The sequence below is a fragment of the Poromitra crassiceps genome (assembly GCF_964638095.1).
Source record: "Poromitra crassiceps genome assembly, chromosome: 19".
Lineage (NCBI taxonomy): Eukaryota > Metazoa > Chordata > Actinopteri > Beryciformes > Melamphaidae > Poromitra > Poromitra crassiceps.
The window spans coordinates 8093965-8112528 of record NC_139646.1 but is presented as its reverse complement, the minus strand read 5'-3'; the positions used below and the strand labels follow the sequence as shown (position 1 = coordinate 8112528).

Genomic DNA, 18564 nt, shown 5'->3' with positions numbered 1-18564 from the left:
GTATTGTCACCCCATGGTACAAGTATCACGTGTGAAATTCTTGTGCTGTGGACTCCGTTTACAACATAGTACAAATATAACAGGGCATATGAGTGCAAAAACAACAAGAGACACAACAAGCTAACAGAGGGACCCACCCAAATTTAAATTGCTTGATACCCCCTCCCCGTAATGTTGGACAAATGCCATTGATGCACATTGATTGTGACAATTCTTCTGCTTGTGACCCCCCCCCCCCCCCCCCCCCCATGATGTGTTTATGAGATTGCCCTTCATACATGTTGGCATGGTCTAAAATACGTCTTTTCCAATGCCTAGACATTGTCCCTTGTTGTTAGCTTTACTGAAGTTTTCCATCTCTTTCATCAGCCTATGTAAGATTTAAGCCATCAGCTGTGTTGACATTCATGATAACAAGTCTCCAACTCTTAAAGGCAAAGTATTTTTGATTTCCATGAACAGGTTTTGGTTTATATATGGACACTTGTCATCTTATTTTAAAACCCCCGCTTCGAGTTCAAAATGTCTACAACCATAAGGTACACTGTTGTAACAAGCAGAAACAACAATGTTACATCAATGCTGTGCTTAACTTGTGGTGAAATCTATTTGATCTCTCTCAAACCATTAAAAAGCCTTGGAGATAGGCTATAATGTATAATAAAACAAACAAGTATACACGTATAACCTTAACTGCCTAGTGGAGGCAGTATACAGTAACTGCCTCTAGTTCCGATTCATTTGCATGAGTTGCATGAATAGTCTTGAGCTTAACAAAGCGTCTTGTAACATTGTGATGGCGTATGTATCAGTGCTGCTTATGCAGCTGCTGTTGAAACAATGGCTCTGCAAAGTAAAGCTGAAGTTTATTTTCTGCAACAACACAGCTATTTGCAACCACATCTGTGCTCAAATTTGACTTCTACTAAGCACTGTTCAAATTTAGGTCACGCATGAAACGGAAGTGGTTGCATTTAAGAGCCTTGATAATGCTAGACAATCTACATCGATGCAATCTATATACAGTACATCGAGATGTCTTCCGTTTACTTGTACAAAATACAATACAACATTCTTAAATGTGCACATGACAGGTCATGATCTATTCTACAGAAAGCCGCTATATTCACAGCACTGCTCAGTTTGGCTTGTTTTGTGGTGTGGTCATGAAGCCATGCTACAGCCAGAACCAGAAGGCCCCAGATTGTTCCTATGGAAACCCTATATTCTACATTTAGAGAGAGACCAAGGCCTGTTTATCTCTGGAGCCCATGCATGGTACAGGACACACTACTCTGCTATAGTTGACAGTGTAGTGCAGCAGTCACAGTGTTGTGCAGGATTAGCTAAATGGCAAGCCACATTCAACCACATTCAATGGAAGTAAATGGTATTGCTCGTTGTTGTTTATCAATGATTTTCATGTAAGCTTTCTGTCCTACACATCTGAATTTCACCCTGTTTGAGATCTGTTCTGTTGTCTGTTGTGTGTTTAATTTGAAAATACACTGAATTGCTTTGTTTTTCCATGGCAAAAAACTTGATACTGAACAAAAACAACACACTGTGGACACCACCTGAAACATTTCCCTTTTGTGACCCGGAATTCTGAAAGAAATAAAAGTGTGATAAATCGTAGGCATCTAAAAAACAATGCAATAATTTAAAGGGAAATAATTTAGTAGAAAATAAGTTAGCTTGTTCTGCAAAAGTAGACATATCCCTTCTTTCAACACAGCGGTAACAGCTGAGACCGAGCTGACCAACGCACACCACGGCGCTAACATAAACCTACTCTGAGGCGAAAAAAAAACCTGGCGATCAGTCGGTTTCACCTCGAAAACGATGCGTCCGCTCAACGTCTTGGACAACGATGGCTTTACCCGCAGCTAACGGTGCAGTAGAGAGGCTGCTCTCTACCGTTATACTTGCTGCTCTCCACTAAAGCTTTAATAACACCCACGATGCTGTGACTGATATGACATTTTTGTAGGCCACGGTTTGAATGCAGAGATCATTCGCACTTTGTAATTTTGTAACGTTTGTTTCACTCTTTAGGTGGAGAAAGAGCGAAGAAAAGATGGTCTTCCATTGGAAGAAAGGTATGTCCTGGTTATTGTATTCAAGCTCAGCTTCCTTGGGAACAACATGAAACTGCACAAATTACCCCCCCCCCCCCCACCCCCACCTCTGCATTGCTGAAGGATGATGGTGTAGTACTGTAGTACCCAAAATGTTGTTGTAGGAAGTGTATCTTGGGAATGCATTTTTACAAAATCTTGAATGCGCAACACACATGATTTCAATGTGATTACTGAATAGCCTATATTTTTCTAGAAAGTCTACGAGTCTTGTATTTCTAAATTACCTAATGTATGTAATACCACAGTGAATATGTAAGCAATTCATAAAGAAAACCACGTGTATTAAACTAGCACACCACCGACTGCAGCTATCCGGTGACAGCAGATGAAATGGCGTGGTAAGGGTTGAAGTACTGAGCGAGTGAGCGTTCTAAAGAAGGCCTTTAAAAGTCTTCCCCTGTATGCAGGCTATGTTGTTTATGTTCGTGAGTGAGTGAGGGGGTGTGTGTAGGGGAGAGTGTTTGGGGGCGTGTGTTAGCCACAGTACTAAATTCCAGACTAATTTTAGAACTCCTTGCAAGAAAACGGAGGGGAGGTTTATCTTTCCCAGCTTGTTTTTTTCCATAGAAAAGCTTTTACTGAAACATCAACAATGTATGGCATTATTATTTAGTAATAGGCCGGTGGCTGAGTGAGTGCACACAGAAGCACGGCAGTCTTTAGGCTTGCAGGCTACTCTTCTTATTGCCCCATAAAATCATTTTCATGTCAGTCCCAGCCTAACTTTTATGATTGCTACTGCTCCTGGTTAGTGTTCTCTTCCGTGAGAAGCCCTGCCAGAAATGGAGCGGGTCGTACCATATATCTAAACAGCACTAGCATGTTCCCTACACTTCACTCTAGCTTAGCTATTTGTTGCTCAGAGGTTTGTACCTCACTAGAGTTTTTGCTGATTTGTCTACTCTCTGCACAATATTTATAATGCTCTGCATGACTTGCATGATATGGTACTACTAGGGGATGCACAATGATATTGGCACATCATCGGTATTGGCCTATAAAGGCTTTCAAATGAACTCGGCATCGGCCCAGAACGAACATTTCTGCGGATATGACAGGCCGATAAAATGACGCTAATTAAGGACTGTTGGAAAGAAAATGTTACATAGTGCTGGTTAGGATTGGCACCATGGACGATGGCATCGACCATCGTCGATGGGCCGACCCCCATCGACCTCTGACCCTTCTACATCGGACCATCGTGATTATCTGTTCAAATTCAAATTTGGCAGATTTAATAATAAAAAAGGCTAACTCCACTCAACCGCGACACACGGGGGACGCACGGGCGGCATTAAACAAGCGGCAAAGCATACCTTATCCCCAGTTCAGAGAAGCGGTAAAGCGGAGAGGAAGAGAAGATAAGCAGAAGTCGGTTGTGTTGTGAAAATGTTAAGAAAGAAGAAACTTCACGTTCTTTCCTGTTTTCAACCCAATGTGAGTAATGTTACAAGTCTTCAACTGTGAATTCAACTCGCCTGTTTCCAGGAACTCTCTCCATTACATACTATGTAGGCTGCCTGCTGCTGTGTTTCTATCTCTCCTTAACGTAACCCAATGTTAGGTTCTAAACTGAGCCCACACAAATCTAACGTTAGCCGGCAGTAATTCTGCCCCTTTTCTGCCAGCTAGTTAAATTAAACACACACACGTTGTTGGTCACGATCTGTAACGTTAACGTTTTTGATTGTTTTGCGCCTTTCAATATTGCTGGTAGTGATAGCCTACTGTTTGAATCGCCTGGCTCTGTGCTGTAGTAGTAGCCTATCCAAGCCCGCTGGTCTGTCATGACATGTAGAGCTCAGCTGTCCTGTTGTAAACATCGCGATGGACGATGCCATCGTCCATCGCGATGTTTCACTGTGGAACCATCGCGATGGTTATTTAGGTGACATCGCACAACCCTAGTGCTGGTTGACCCCTAGACATCCAGAGCTCTGGGCTGCGATGCGCCTCGTGCCTGGGTAGAGCTCTGGGCTGCGAGGCCTGAGGCCTCTCGTGCCTGGGTAGAGCTCTGGGCTGCGAGGCCTCTCGTGCCTGGATAGAGCTCTGGGCTGTGAGGCCTCTCGTGCCTGGGTAGAGCTCTGGGCTGTGAGGCCTCTCGTGCCTGGATAGAGCTCTGGGCTGCGAGGCCTCTCGTGCCTGGGTAGAGCTCTGGGCTGCGAGGCCTGAGGCCTCTCGTGCCTGGGTAGAGCTCTGGGCTGCGAGGCCTGAGGCCTCTCGTGCCTGGGTAGAGCTCTGGGCTGCGAGGCCTGAGGCCTCTCGTGCCTGGGTAGAGCTCTGGGCTGCGAGGCCTGAGGCCTCTCGTGCCTGGGTAGAGCTCTGGGCTGCGAGGCCTCTCGTGCCTGGGTAGAGCTCTGGGCTGCGAGGCCTCTCCTGCCTGGGTTATCAGGCACTTGGCTGGATTGCCATCACTCCCTCCCTGCCTCAAGAGCAAACCCCAGGCTGGAGATAATGAGTTGGGCAGAGGGTTGGTGTTAGTTTCTGTCACCAGTCTTCTTACAACCTCCCACTTCCTAGGTGTCTCTGGCTCTTTTTTGCTTCTTCTTGTTTATTTGACTTTAATCTCCCTATTCTTTTCTCTGTTGTCAAAATATCCATATTCCCTGGCCGTCCAGACACAGACCTACTCTTCACCCTGCAGCAGAGCACAGCGTTAAATAGCTTTATTATTACTTGTGCCATGTGGCTTCACTTGGATCTCTCCGTCACTCTTCCTGTGTCTCTGTGTTTTAGAGACGAGTGTGAACACAAGTTGACCCACACTCTCTTCTGGTCCTAACCTCTCCCTTGGAGCCTGGTTGAGGTCACTGCTAACATTGACTTTATTTGAGTTAGATCCAGGGGATCAAATAGCGCCAAACATAACTTGTTATTTCTGCACTGTGGCCGTGGACAGAACCCTTGGACTCGAGCTCAGTGGCGTGCTTGTTGAGAGGCTGAGTTTTTCTTCAAGGGCATTTGCTTTTGAATAAAACAAAACTTTGTTCTGAGGTCAACTTCCCCCTTCAGCATGTGGATATGAGAGGATCTGATGTGTCTTGAGCATGTGGATATGAGAGGATCTGATGTGTCTTCAGCATGTGGATATGAGAGGATCTGATGTGTGTTTAATTTTGTTTGCTTTTTTTATTTTTGTTTGTTCTTTTCTCTTGTTTTTGTTTATAGTGTATGCTTTGATGTAATTGTTGTTAATATTGGTTTAATTAATTTCTTAGCTAAGATACCTCGTATAAGCCCATTAGGGTTTCTTGTCTCTACCTGAATCTCTTTCCACTTATTTCCTTTCATTTGTTCTTGATTTTACTATGTGCAAATAAATAAACAATAAACAGGCAAGATCATTTGTCCAATCAGACCGTATAATCAGTCTTAAGTCAGACAGTTTGTTACTAGCTTAAAGAGAAACTTAATACTAATTTACTTATCAAATAAAAACAATGCCGTTCATCTTGTCAGCATTGGAGCAGAGATGATCTAGCCGCGCTGTATATATCTCACTAAACTTAGTTGTTAAAATGAACAGCTCGTGTTCAGTTTGAGGCACAGCCGTAATCAAGTCGTTTGGTAAAACAATAAAAAATGTTGCCACCAGCCCGGTCTAAAGGTAGATTTGAGGAGACGAGCACCCTGTTCCTCTTCTCACTAACCAGGCCCAACCCCCAAACCCCCCTCGCTCTCCCCCTCCCTCTCCCCGGCTCCTCACCCCAAATCCCCCTCGCTCTCCCTCTCCCCGGCTCCTCACCCCAAACCCCCCTCGCTCTCCCTCTCCCCGGCTCCTCACGCCAAACCCCCCTCGCTCTCCCCCTCCCTCTCCCCGGCTCCTCACCCCAAACCCCCCTCCCCCTCCCCCTCCCTCTCCCCGGCTCCTCACGCCCACTTCCTTGCACTTTTCAAAATGGCTCAGTAGGCGTAGAGAAGCTCAAACTGGGTGCATCAGCCTGCCTCTCGCGTGGGCGTGTCATTTTATAGCACATTTTAGACTGGTGAAAATGGCACCCATTTGCAGCCTGTCTCCTATTGCCCTCCAACAGAAAGGAGATGTGTGACATTTCCATGCATAGCCTGAGCTTCTCTCTCTCTCTCTCTCTCTCTGTAACATGAGGGGGGTACCATCATCTACATTATCCCTCTGTTTTGGCTTTGGAGGGTGATTTTTCTGTGGCCACCAAGTGACATGAAATCGAGAGCACCTCTTCTCTGGCATTACACTTCCTCATTCCCCCTTCACTATAATCAGTAACCACTCAGCCTCTTCTCTTGTCTCCCCATCAGTGGTGACCAGTGCAAAGCTGAAAGATGGTGTGTGTGTGTGTGTGTGTGGGTGGGTGTGGGTGTGTGTGTGTGTGGGTGTGTGTGGGTGTGTGTGTGTGTGTGTGTGTGTGTGTGTGTGTGTTAATTTTCACACCTCCTGCCTTTACTACACCCATGATCCTCCTGACAACTTATATCCTAGTTTCTCAGTCATTACCCACCACATTGTAAATAGTAAATCCATCACCACTGCTTCAATTTTGCTAGAGAAAGATGGCACTTTGAGTGGAGGAGGAAGCAGTAGGCTATTTTGTGTGTTTTCATTGGTCAGTGCTGCCCACAGTGGATAGTGCATCTGAATTATCTAGACTCTAGATGATTGAAATGAATAATTCATTAATTTCAATCGAGCGAAAACCAAAACAAGGAAGTCAACTGAACTGTCTATGATAGCCATGAGGTGAATAAATGAACGATACAAAAATAATCATTGTGTGTCTGTCCACTCAAAACTGTCGAAACCTATTATAGAGGGTTCAGCATCAAAGGGGATTTGACATTTGCTTGAGAATATCTTAGCAGAGGCAACCAATCACATTACTTGCACAATAACAGGTTCATCGTGGAGCCATGCAAATCCATCAGCTATTGCCCTGCAGTTATTTGGAGACATGTCCCAACAATGGCAGATTGTGTAAAGCAATCCTTATAGCCATAGTATCTCAACACACTGCCCCCATGGTTCCTCATTTATGGTTGAAACTGTAACATGCATGCTTAACCATGAAGCTTTTCTTCCTAAATACAATGTTTGCTACTTTGCATTATACCAAACTGTTTCCCAACATTTTATTTGGTCAATAAGACAACATAGGAGCAGCTATCTATCTATCTATCTATCTATCTATCTATCTATCTATCTATCTATCTATCTATCTATCTATCTATCTATCTATCTATCTCTGCCCCTATGTCATCTTATTGTGCAAATAAACTAACTTGGGAACCAGTTTGGTATATTATATAAAAAAATAATAGTTGTGAATATTGTCACATTTATATAGTTTTACTAAAAGTCAGTTTAAGTCACCTTTACAAATTAAAGCAAGAGTATAATTTATGAAACCATTTTTTGTTACCATCCTCCAATAGAAGGTTTAAGGCTGCTTATTAAATGAGGTCAAAACAGGAAATGAATACACTATACGGATTTATGCAGTTTATGTTGCCCAACTTGACTGAATATTCATTATCAGCACTTTTTTGTGCAGACAAGCATCCTAGCATGTTTTTTTTTTTTTTTTTTTTTTGGAGGGGGGTCTAACTTGAGGAAGAACGTAGATTTCATCATCGTAGTGGTTTCATAAGATGACCCATGGATTTCTTCTGAAATTCCTCTGATTCTTGCTATATCCGCAAATGTTTTATAAAACATTTGCGATGTAAAACAAAGCCTGTGTGCTTTGCTTTTACTATTACACATAACTTTATCCTTAATGGTTATTTCATCAGGTGTGTATAGATAGTCGATCTGTGTGGGAACGCCCACAAAATGTTACTACGGCTGGCACGCGAGTGGGGTAAAACTCCCTATATATCTCAATGGGCTGACTCACCAACGTTGGTGCTGCGGCTCTACACTACAGGATTGGGATTTCAGATAGACATCTGTTCAGATGTGCTTTCACTGCGGAGGTTACATCTCCAATTGTGTCTGCCTGGGCTGGGCTAGCAGCTAAATGCTAACTATGCTGAATGGGGAGAACAGGAATTCTGACCACGCCTCCAGCCAGCTACCCCCAACATAACATTCCGTTCGTACGTACGCTATCGCTAGCCTAGTGCTGAAAGTGTTAAAGGTTTTACTGATGCTAGGCAATACTGTTAGCTGTCCTGGCCCGGACGTTAAAGTTCCATTGTCCAATGTTGAAAGGCATAATGATGTGACGTCGCGGTGTACAGAGATCACGTTTGATCTGTACACAGTTCACATTACCAGATATTCTGTGCCGAACTTCAGTTCCGATCGAACAAGACTCCGGTCCTCCGATTCTCGGGAGGTGCAAATCGGGACAAATTGGCGAAAAACTCCTGTAATCCGAGCCCAGCATTAGGCAATCTAGAAATGACAGTCTCTCCACCACATGGTGCTTTGCTTTGTCTGAAAACCCATACTATCACCCCAACATGAACCCCCTTATCCCCATGCTGCAGATCTTTTTATGCCCCAGCATTGCAGGCCAGTGTTGCAACCTGCTAGCCAGCCTAGCAATGCAGATCCCAGAATGCAACCTGCTAGCCAGCCTAGCAATGCAGATCCCAGAATGCAACCTGCTAGCCAGCCTAGCGATGCAGATCCCAGAATGCTATAAGTAGCTGTGGCAGTCGACTGTCTGTGATTGGTATGAGGAGCAGTTTCTAATGTGAATACTCGCCTTAAGCTCAATTCATGTGCTGTTTTAACCACCAATAATGGCCACATCGGCCAGGAGAAGCTACCAAATGTAGCCCTCTCAGCCTGCCTGTGTGTGTTTTGGGGGAGGCGTCTCTGAAGGGAACGTAAGAACGGTTATGTGCCTGTAGTCAGCACAGCAGAAATGAAACAGCAAGCAGTGCTGTAGGTGTGCTTATGTCATATTAATACAGGAATAAGGAGAGCAGGAGAACATGAGTCAGAGCTATAATGTTGCCTGTCAGAGCTCAGTAGAACACCAGTGTTTTCCTCAGGATGGCTTTGTAGCAGCATTGTAGCAGCATTGTAGCAGCGGAGCGGAGGTGAAGTGAAGTACGCTCGCAAAGCGCACCCTGCCGGCAGCACCACACGGGCTCTTGAAGCCCAAGTTAGCTAAGTTACCTAAGTACTAGTAGGGATGTAATGGTTTTCTTTTCCCCCAAATAGTGATTGTTCTGTCATTCTGTGGTGTATACATTTCAGATCTGACGCTTGCAGTGCGCTATAGGGGCAGAAATTGACGCACGTCAAATGACGAGGGTCAAGTTTCGCTCCCTGTGCATGTCGGGCTTTACAGGTTGTTCAGACAAGAATCCTGGGCTGGTGAAAGCCTGGACGAGGCAGTGACAGTCTAGTGACAGAGCGATCCGACTCCCCGACCCCAAAGTCCTTCCAGCCTCTTGGCTCCAGCATGGGGTCTGTCTTGGAGTATGGATGGACTGCTTCTCAGGGTGGAGGCACGGATTGACACCTGTTCATTTTAGTGATAGACAGGGAACAAAGTCTGGAAACCTTTAGAGAAGTGACAATTTTAAACATAGCTAGAACAATAGTGAATATTTTTGCCCAGGCGAAGCTACATTAATACTTAGATCATAACAGAGCTCTTCCACTTGCTTGGCCACATTGGTCAACAGCTGTGTCATTCCTCTGTCGACAGGGTTCGGTCACGTTTTCATACACACACACACACACACACACACACACACACACACACACACACAGCAGCTGCTGCTTCCCTGCTGCGAGGCACCCAACCAGCCACCACAGACAGAGCTCTTTAGTACAGGAAGACGTCACACTCTGCTATATAATAGATGGACTGAGGATCTGGTCCCGTCCAGTGAAGCTGCTGCATGTTAGATCGCCGCTCTGGCGGCTGTATCCAGTATTAGGTCACAAGGCCCGCCTCCCCATGTTAGTGGATGGGAAAATGGACAACCGAAACAATCGCAGTACACGTCAGATAATGTTTTCCCAAAGGTGGTTTGTATCATTTTAGATAGTTATTATTATCATGCTAATGCCTGTGCAAGTGGTCATTTTTCTGATCAGTTTGTTTTTAAGTACGGTAGTTATTTGACATATAAAAAGGGATGATTGACAGCTGTGGCAGCCAGACTCAAGCCGTCATTGGCTGGACAGGCTCTTCATATTATAGATCTAGCGTCATAGACAAGACACAGTACTGCTTGGTAAAACGGCTTGATCTGTTATCTACCAGACATATTGAGGGACCGCGTCACCGCAATAAAAAGGACATTGTTTTGAGAAATGTGTGCAAGGAAGTAACGTTGGTTGGGGACTGAAGTAAGTTCAGTAAATATGTGTTTTATTAGTTACTCCAGCTATGTTATCGGTTATTTTAATACACAATGGTTTTAATGGATGCAGTCTAGCATTAGCCCCTTGTGTTAGCCGGCTGTTTTTGCATTATTTGTCGGCTTAATATTACTATAACTTAACAACCGATAACGATAGCTGGAATAACACCATAATAGACATATTTTCAGAACTGACCAGGTTGGCCAACTGCCAGGAAATGTGTTTTCTAACGTTAACTCCCGGGTATAAGATGGGGCCTACACAACCACCAGCGATTAGCTAATCGCTAACGGGTTAGCGTTAGCTTAGACAAACAGACACTGGAGGTTTTATTTTTGGTATTAAAGCAATACACGTTTTTATATGGATATCTCAGGGAAATGCTTTGACTGTGGGGATGTTCGTTCTTCACAAGCTCCTCTCTTAGTAATGATATACCATTGACATAAATAAGATATAGCTCAGTGGGATATACAGAGTCATAGAAGAGACCAGGCAGCCTGGCTCACGCACTGGGCTAACGTTAGGTTTGGCTGCCCTACCCACACTATACCAGTACAACAACGTAGCCTAAAGCGTCATGGTTAGATTTGTTAAACCAACATTTGCTCCAAAAGGAATTCAATCATAAAGTTAATCAAAATGCCACGGAAACATTAGGCTAATCAACACAGAGCTGCAAACATCAGTTCATCCGATAATTTCCCCCTTATAGCTCAGTGAGAGCAGCCCGGAGGTCTGACTTGTCTGGCTGATATACGAGCTCAATCTCCGACAACGAAAATCAGATTTTCGTACAGGCGTCATTTTGATAAACTGACCTCATAGTGGGAATCTTCCTGGTTACTTTTGATGAGACAAAAAATATTACAACTTAAAGTGCCATATTTACAGAGCTAGACTGTATATAAATACACAACGCACTGTGCGTTGTATATGAAAGTTAAGAGGGGGCCGGGGGGGACCTCACAGAGGTTCTAAATCAACGGAGCTGCTGTGCAGAATCTCGTTCACCGATCTGGCAGGATTTTGGCTTCACTCGACCCTACTGGGCGCAGATAGCCACCATCTCTCCATATTTAATATAGCTCAATGGCTGTGAGGCACCCCACCACAGAGCTCTTTAGTACAGGATGTCACACTCTGCTGTGAGGCACCCCACCAGTACAGCGGAAGGTCTAATAGACGTTGATATTGCCCCTATTTGCATTCAGGTGAAATAAGTAATATGATATTTTAGACGTGGCTTTTGCATGAAAGAATGGTTAAGGCGCAGTGTACTGTACATCTCCATCTGAAATAGAAAGATGAACAATAGCTTTAAAGGGCTTTCTTCCTTGTATTTTGAAATGCAGTATGCTGCAAGGGTGTTGAAAGCATATTGCAGACATGAGCAAGCGGTTTCCTTTGCTCCAATAGGTGACATCCTCCAACTAAAGCTTGTAGTAAGCAAAACAAACAAAAGTTGAGATTTCACAAAATACAACCTGCTTGTTGGATAAGTACATGTGGTTCCTAAAGATTGAGAAACTGTTCTATGAAGTAATGTTTCCCAATGAAAAATAGCCTCATCATTAGATTGATTTTTAGATTAGATCTAATATTGGAATTTGATGTAATGTTATGTATCAGAATGAATGTTGTATCAGCGATTAGCATTTCCCAAGACCATTTATGCTTTTTGTCTTTCTTTTTTTGTCTAGTTCAGCAGTTCTCACCCTTTTCCAACTCAAGGCCCACTTGAAAATCTCAAAACGTTTTGCGGCCTCGCCGGCCTGCCTCCTGCCTCCTGCCTCCTGCCTCCTGCCTCCTGCCTCCTGCCTCCTGCCTCCGACCCCATAAAAAAAAATACGGGGGCCAAATAATGTGTTCTCAGAGCACTTTTTTATTTTCCACAGTCACTAACACAGCATCTGAAAGATGTTGCAGCATTTTCACTTTTAGAGCTTTCAAAGAGCTGTCCATCAGCAAGCGGTTTTTAAATTTGTGTAATAAAAAATAAAAAATAAATTGCGGCCCACTTGCAATACCTTCGCGGACCACCAGATGGCCGCAGCCCACAGGTTGGGAATCACTTAAGGCCCAATTATACTCTACGTTCAAGACGGAGAGGGACAGAGCCTTATGTGCGTTCATTTCGTCTATTTTCCGTCCGTGATCTGAAAGCTTATGGATACGCATGAAACGGAGCAAAACCACATACACACTCATGCATTTGACTCTCTACTGCCCACTGGTGAATGTATTGCTTAACATGATACCAACGTGAAAGACGCATGGAAGTATGTGGGCAGTGACGATGATAACGTTTGAAACGGACGCATCTATTTACGTATGAAAATGGAGTATAAATGAGCCATTAGTCTCTCCCAACCCAGACTCAAATATTATGTTGAATCACTGCGCTCCGCATACTACATAAATCAGTCTGTGCCACTTCTGGGGTTTGAGGGTGGGTCTAGGGGGGGTTGAAACTGAATGAGTGACAGGTCGTAGCTAGGGATGGGCATCGAATTTCGAATTTTCGAATAATCGTTGTTATTATCAAGGTCGACTTTTATTATTGAAATTCGAAATTCGAAATTCGAAAAAAAAAAAAAAAAATTTTTTTTAGTGAAATGTTGCATTGTCTCCCCTGATTCTAAGTATAGTCAAATCGCTTGGTTTGAGCAAGTAAAACAATTTTTATAAGCATTTTAAGCAAGGTTTATGGAAAAATGAATGGCGGATGAAATCCCATGAAGAGGGAGAGGGGGTGACTTTGGCACCCCTTTGGCACTCAGACCTGAGCCTACTAAATATTTAATGAACCACTCATGATTGTCAAAACTGTTTTTTATTTTCGAAAATGTCAATGTCATGTAACATGTTCTTTACTTCAGTGGTGCAATGCTTGTTTGAGCTAAAAATCCACAGCAGAAGCTTTTTATATTAATTAATAAAGCTGTAGACTTTTTTTTTTTTTTACATTTTTTTATTTATTTTCGAATTTCGAATTAAATTCGAATTTGGCCAGCGAATTTCGAATAGTATTTTTGCTAGAAATGCCCATCCCTAGTCGTAGCACCAATGAGAGAGTGGTTCGAAAAATGGGCTGGGCCTCCCCTGTCGTCTGATCACAAAGTCGTTACTGATTGGGGAAGACTGAATCAATCACTGGCCAAGTGAACGGTTCACTTCCGACCCCAGCTGGCTGAGGGAAAGTGTCCCAGACCCAGAGAGAGCTTTGCAGCATGCAGTAACGTAGTGTATCAGCGTAAGAACTCTCATGGCGTCTGGCGTTGAGACTAGGAATCACTGGTCTAGTTGCAACTTACCCCCTTCAGTGAGGTGTGAAATGGATTTAACACGCAACGGCTTCAGTCAAACCTCTGCAATTCATCATCCCCAATATCTAATTGTCTTTCCTTTATGAGCCTGCTAAAGTACTCAAGTGTGGCAGGATCCCATTCCCAAACCCATTGTTAGGCAGCAAAGTTGAGGAGCTACATAGTTTTGGCTTGTCAATCATCAAAGTGAACTGTCACATGTTTTTTTTTGGAAAGGGGACTTGGTGTTCTTAAAGTGTTCCACACAAGGATACATGTTTCTCCTCTGAAATGGAATGCTGTAGTGAAACATACTTCACGTTTAATGTGAATGCCAGGCTTGGGCCTAATGTTTTGTCTGTCATATTTTCTCTTTTCCACCAGCGCCTCTCCATATACGCGGGAGAATGGAAGGCCCCTGCACTTCCAGCCCCCAGCTCTGGAGTTTGGGACGCAGTAAGTACAAGTCTCTCACTTCCTCATTTCACACGACCGCTCTGAAAAACAGAAACTGACATGTAGATGTTCTTCATATTGTACTGTATTCTCCGCGCCCACCATGTAGCACAAGGCTAAACTGCACTTTGCCATCTCACGGTCTTACGGGGTGATGTGGAAAATGGTCCTTCACTACCATGTAGGATAAATATTTGAAGTCCACCATCTTCATTTAACCAGAGTTCTGGCGAGTCTCACGAAAAGGCCACAGAACCGACTCCGCAGCAAAGCAGCTGTCACTGTGATGAATGCTGCAGAACGTGAGCAGGACTTCGTGAAGCCCAGGGCCCTTAAACAATCCCCATAGAACCTTAAAGAACAGACAGGATGCCCTAATATGGCAACAAGCTCTCTTTCCCAGCAGCCAGGCATTTACAGCAGAGGGTTGACCCCAGTCAAAAAGGTTAAGAACGCTGTTTGCTTCCCTGCTCCCAAAACAACCAGAATAGCACATTCATTGCTATGGTTGGACAGCAGTCATGAGTGCTATTACTGAAGGCAAACACTTACAAGCAGCACATCTTTTATGGAAAATTGTTAGCCTTATAGTTGTTACCAGTAGTTGCTGGTAACACTTGAGTAGTATTTTATGTCATATACTCATATAATTATTGTATGGTTATATACATTAATATAAGTATTGGTACAGTGAAGTAGAATACAATTCACATTTCAGATCAAAAGATAAATATGAGATAAAAGTGTAGTTGTATTTTGGTTTTTACTTCCAAGTTTCAGGTGATCATGACTATTGGAACAATGGGTGACAGAGCTATTTGATTGATCATGTGTTCAATGGGGCATTAATTGCACATAAAAAGGCTGTGTTTAACTTTTGTGTATTCTGCTTGAGTTAGACTGCATAAACCAAGATGAAGGCAATTTTGAAGATAAGCTCAAAGGGATACATTACCTTTTGGGGAGTTTATGGCATTTGCCATATTGTCTATATTAAAACTAGAATGTACATGGCTTTATTTTCCATCCGCGTGCAGTACAAACTGTGGTAGAGCCCCCAAATGCTAATAGCTTAGCGCTAACAATGGCAGTCAATGGGACATTTGCCTACTTCGGTTCAGTCGCCTAAAATGCACATTAAACAGCGCCATAAACACTTACATGTACATGTTGTGACTCATGTACACACCACGTGATGAAATAAATAATCCAAAGTTACGTCAAACGGTAATTGTCATAGTAAATCCAGAGTACCGAGAACAAAACAGAGTAACTGAACTAACAGAAGTGTATAACTCTAGTTACTTCCTCTTTTGCCACAGCGCATGCGCTGTGTGCAGTCATCAGTAGTGCAATGTTAGCGTAGCACCAAGATGGCACAGGGAACAGTAGAGAGAATATCAGCTTTTCTTCATGCAGTAACAAGCCTTGAAACCTTTTCCTTGTGGCTGAGTGTTGCTGTAATATAGACAGTTTAAGACCATTTCTACTACGTTTCTAGCGTGTCTCGAGCTACTAGGTGCTGCTACTGTCAGTTGAGGCCAGAGCCGTTCTGCTCCAGTGCGCAGCTCCTACGGCAATGTCACATGGACAAATGTGTTGCTCTTAAAGAGACAGGCGCCGGTAAAAAATAAAATGTATAAATAAATAAAAAATCGACTTGGTTTCAATAATAAAAATAGATCTTGATAATAAAAACAATTATTCGAAAATTCAAGAATTCGTTGCCCATCCCTACTTCTCCACCTCACCTTAATGAATTTTTAATAATCAGCATTTATTTTCATAATCCACTGTCCCATTCCCAAAGTGTTACAAAGCTGTGAAAGTACTACCTTTGTATCCCTGGGCTCCATCTGCAGAGAGAAGCAGTCATGTATAAACAGACTACCATTGACTGCTGACTAATTACATCAGGGTTTCTCCTAGCCCAGATTCCATGTGCTGCTTGGTGTTCGCTATGTCCAGCCTTGTCCAAACAACACACCCACTGTCCTAGCTGTTGGCCTGCTCCTGTACATAGCTTCTCTCCAAGGAATTAAACCAGAAGAAAAAACAGTGTAGATCTAGTCTGTAATATCTGCACACAGTCATTCAGCCTCAGAAACTCCCATTGGTCAAGGGTAGCTTGACACCTTTACAGTATATAGATAGATAGACAGACAGACAGACAGACAGACAGTATATAAAAAAACATAATGACGTAATGACGAAAACAATGTACACTATATACATATTTACACAACTACTACAGTGCTCTTGCATTGAAATGTGCATTTTTCCATAACTGTCCACTGTAAAGCATATTATATTATAATACTTTTACTATGAATGTACACTGTAAATACAAAATGTGCAATGTGGACAAAAAGTGTGCAATTTGCATTTGCAATGTGAGTTATAATAGTGTCTTCAAAGGAGGGGAGAGGTAGGGGAGGAGGAGTCTCTCTGCACATAGGTGACTTATAAGCTGGGTTTCCATCCAAGTGTATTGCAAATTTGAACCGAATTTTCAGAAAATCGGCAAAGTAAAATGCGAAATAATGCACATTTCCATCCACTGCTGTTGTGCGAATTATAGAGCTGTCAATCACCTGGTGTTTGAGGCTGCTGATCTGCTAGACCCGATCCAGAGCGACCAATTAATTTAAAGTTTCTTGATGATTCACAAAGGTACATGGACCATAAAATGCAATTTCTGGATTACCAGCTGCCACAATTCGGCAAGCATAACGTTATGGTTATAACCACGTTATAATGGTGGTTCCGGAGCAACCAGTGTTGCCAGCACTAAACCACATGGTGGTACTGTCTGGTTTGTGGGTGTGGGTGTCGGTGTGGGTGTGGGTGTTGTTTTATTCTTGGCATCTATATAGATGTTTGCATGTATGTATTTTTTTTGTGTACTATTATCTATTTTATACTAACCTGTTTTTTACACTTTATGTATTTTATTGTGGGTTTTTTTTTACTCTGAATGGCCTTTGCCCAGGGACTCCAGATGGAAAGTAGCCTATATTTAGTGTAGGCTACGCCGACATGTCAACATGAAACTGCGTGTTTTTTTAATGGAGAGACGACGGAAGATTAGCTTAATCTGTTTCCACTGCATTTATCGTATTTACTAGGGATGTTCATTTTGAAAATTTTCCAAAATCGATAATCGGTGAAAATGAACGATCAATTATCGATTATCGATCATATTAATACTTAGAATTTTTTTTTTATATATTTTTTTTTTTTTTTTTTTTTTTTTTTTTACAAAATGAATGCCTATGGCAGAAAATACGAAAGACAACGTGTTCTCCTCAATGAACTCTTTATTTCAATGTGTCTCCTCTCCAACACTGCTGTCCCCGGCGCATGCCGGTGTGAATTTCCCATGTTTAAAACAGTTTTGTTGGCACAAAGGCCCGTGCCCAGCCAGAAAACTAGAGACTATATGAAGCTCCACCTCACGTTAGTCGGCTGTGCAATGGAGTGGGGCGAGGAGGAACGAATTCCACCCAAACCTAGTCCAAAAAAAAAAAATCTTTTTTTTTTTTTTTTTTTTTTTTAATAATTAAAAAATCGATCCAAATGCCACAGGATCGATTCCAATCCTTAACGATCAATTATCGATTTTTGATAATTGATGAACATCCCTAGTATTTACCTTTTATCCATACGGCCGACTTTTCCACCTTCCCCAAGCGTGAATTCTTTTTGCGGCCGGTAGATTGGCTTCACGCAAGTTATCTATTGAGTGGCAGGTCAAATTTGGCTGGTGGACAAAAAAAGTAATATTGGACCCTGCCAAAGTAAAAAGTACTACTTCTGTCGGTACATACACTAAGGGCACAGATTGGAATATCCGGTTCTTGTACTAGTATTAGATTCGATAAAGAATATTCCAGCTACAATGTTGAGTTGTGATCAGTTAGTAGCATCCCTGGAGCATCTGCTGTCAGAAAGACTCAATTCTGAGTGCATTCTTCCTAGTGTTTTTAAAGTCTAGTATTTCCCATTATCAAAAAATTCAGACATTCAAATAAAACATCCCAGTTAGTATGTATAGTTGGCCAAATTGACAGCATTCCAGAAGCTGAATGAAGCACAACACTCTCTGTGTAGTTCCTTTGTTAACTCATTGAGTGCCAGCCACTTTTGGAGAACGGATGCTCCCAGTGCCAGAGTTTTCAGAGCGTTTTCAGTGATTTCTCGAGGCCCACAGAATATTGTGTGATATTACTATGTAAACACCGAACACGCACAAGAACGAGCTGGCTCTATTGTATCATCAGCAAAAAAAAGTTTATTGATACCATTTTCCGTTCTTTAGTTATGAGCCGGAGAAGATAGGTTG

At 42.8% G+C, this 18564-nt stretch overlaps 1 protein-coding gene across 2 annotated transcripts in view; it reads left to right on the top strand.

Annotated features, from left to right (window-relative positions):
* The window catches only part of tmem131l (transmembrane 131 like), a 54175-nt gene that overhangs the window by 2404 nt on the left and 33207 nt on the right, over nucleotides 1–18564 (top strand). For both annotated transcript variants that reach the window (XM_083655546.1, XM_083655545.1), the window contains exons 3-4: nucleotides 2059–2102; nucleotides 14148–14219. In XM_083655546.1, coding sequence (XP_083511672.1) covers nucleotides 2059–2102; nucleotides 14148–14219 — 116 coding nt within the window. The remainder of the gene's footprint in view (nucleotides 1–2058; nucleotides 2103–14147; nucleotides 14220–18564) is intronic.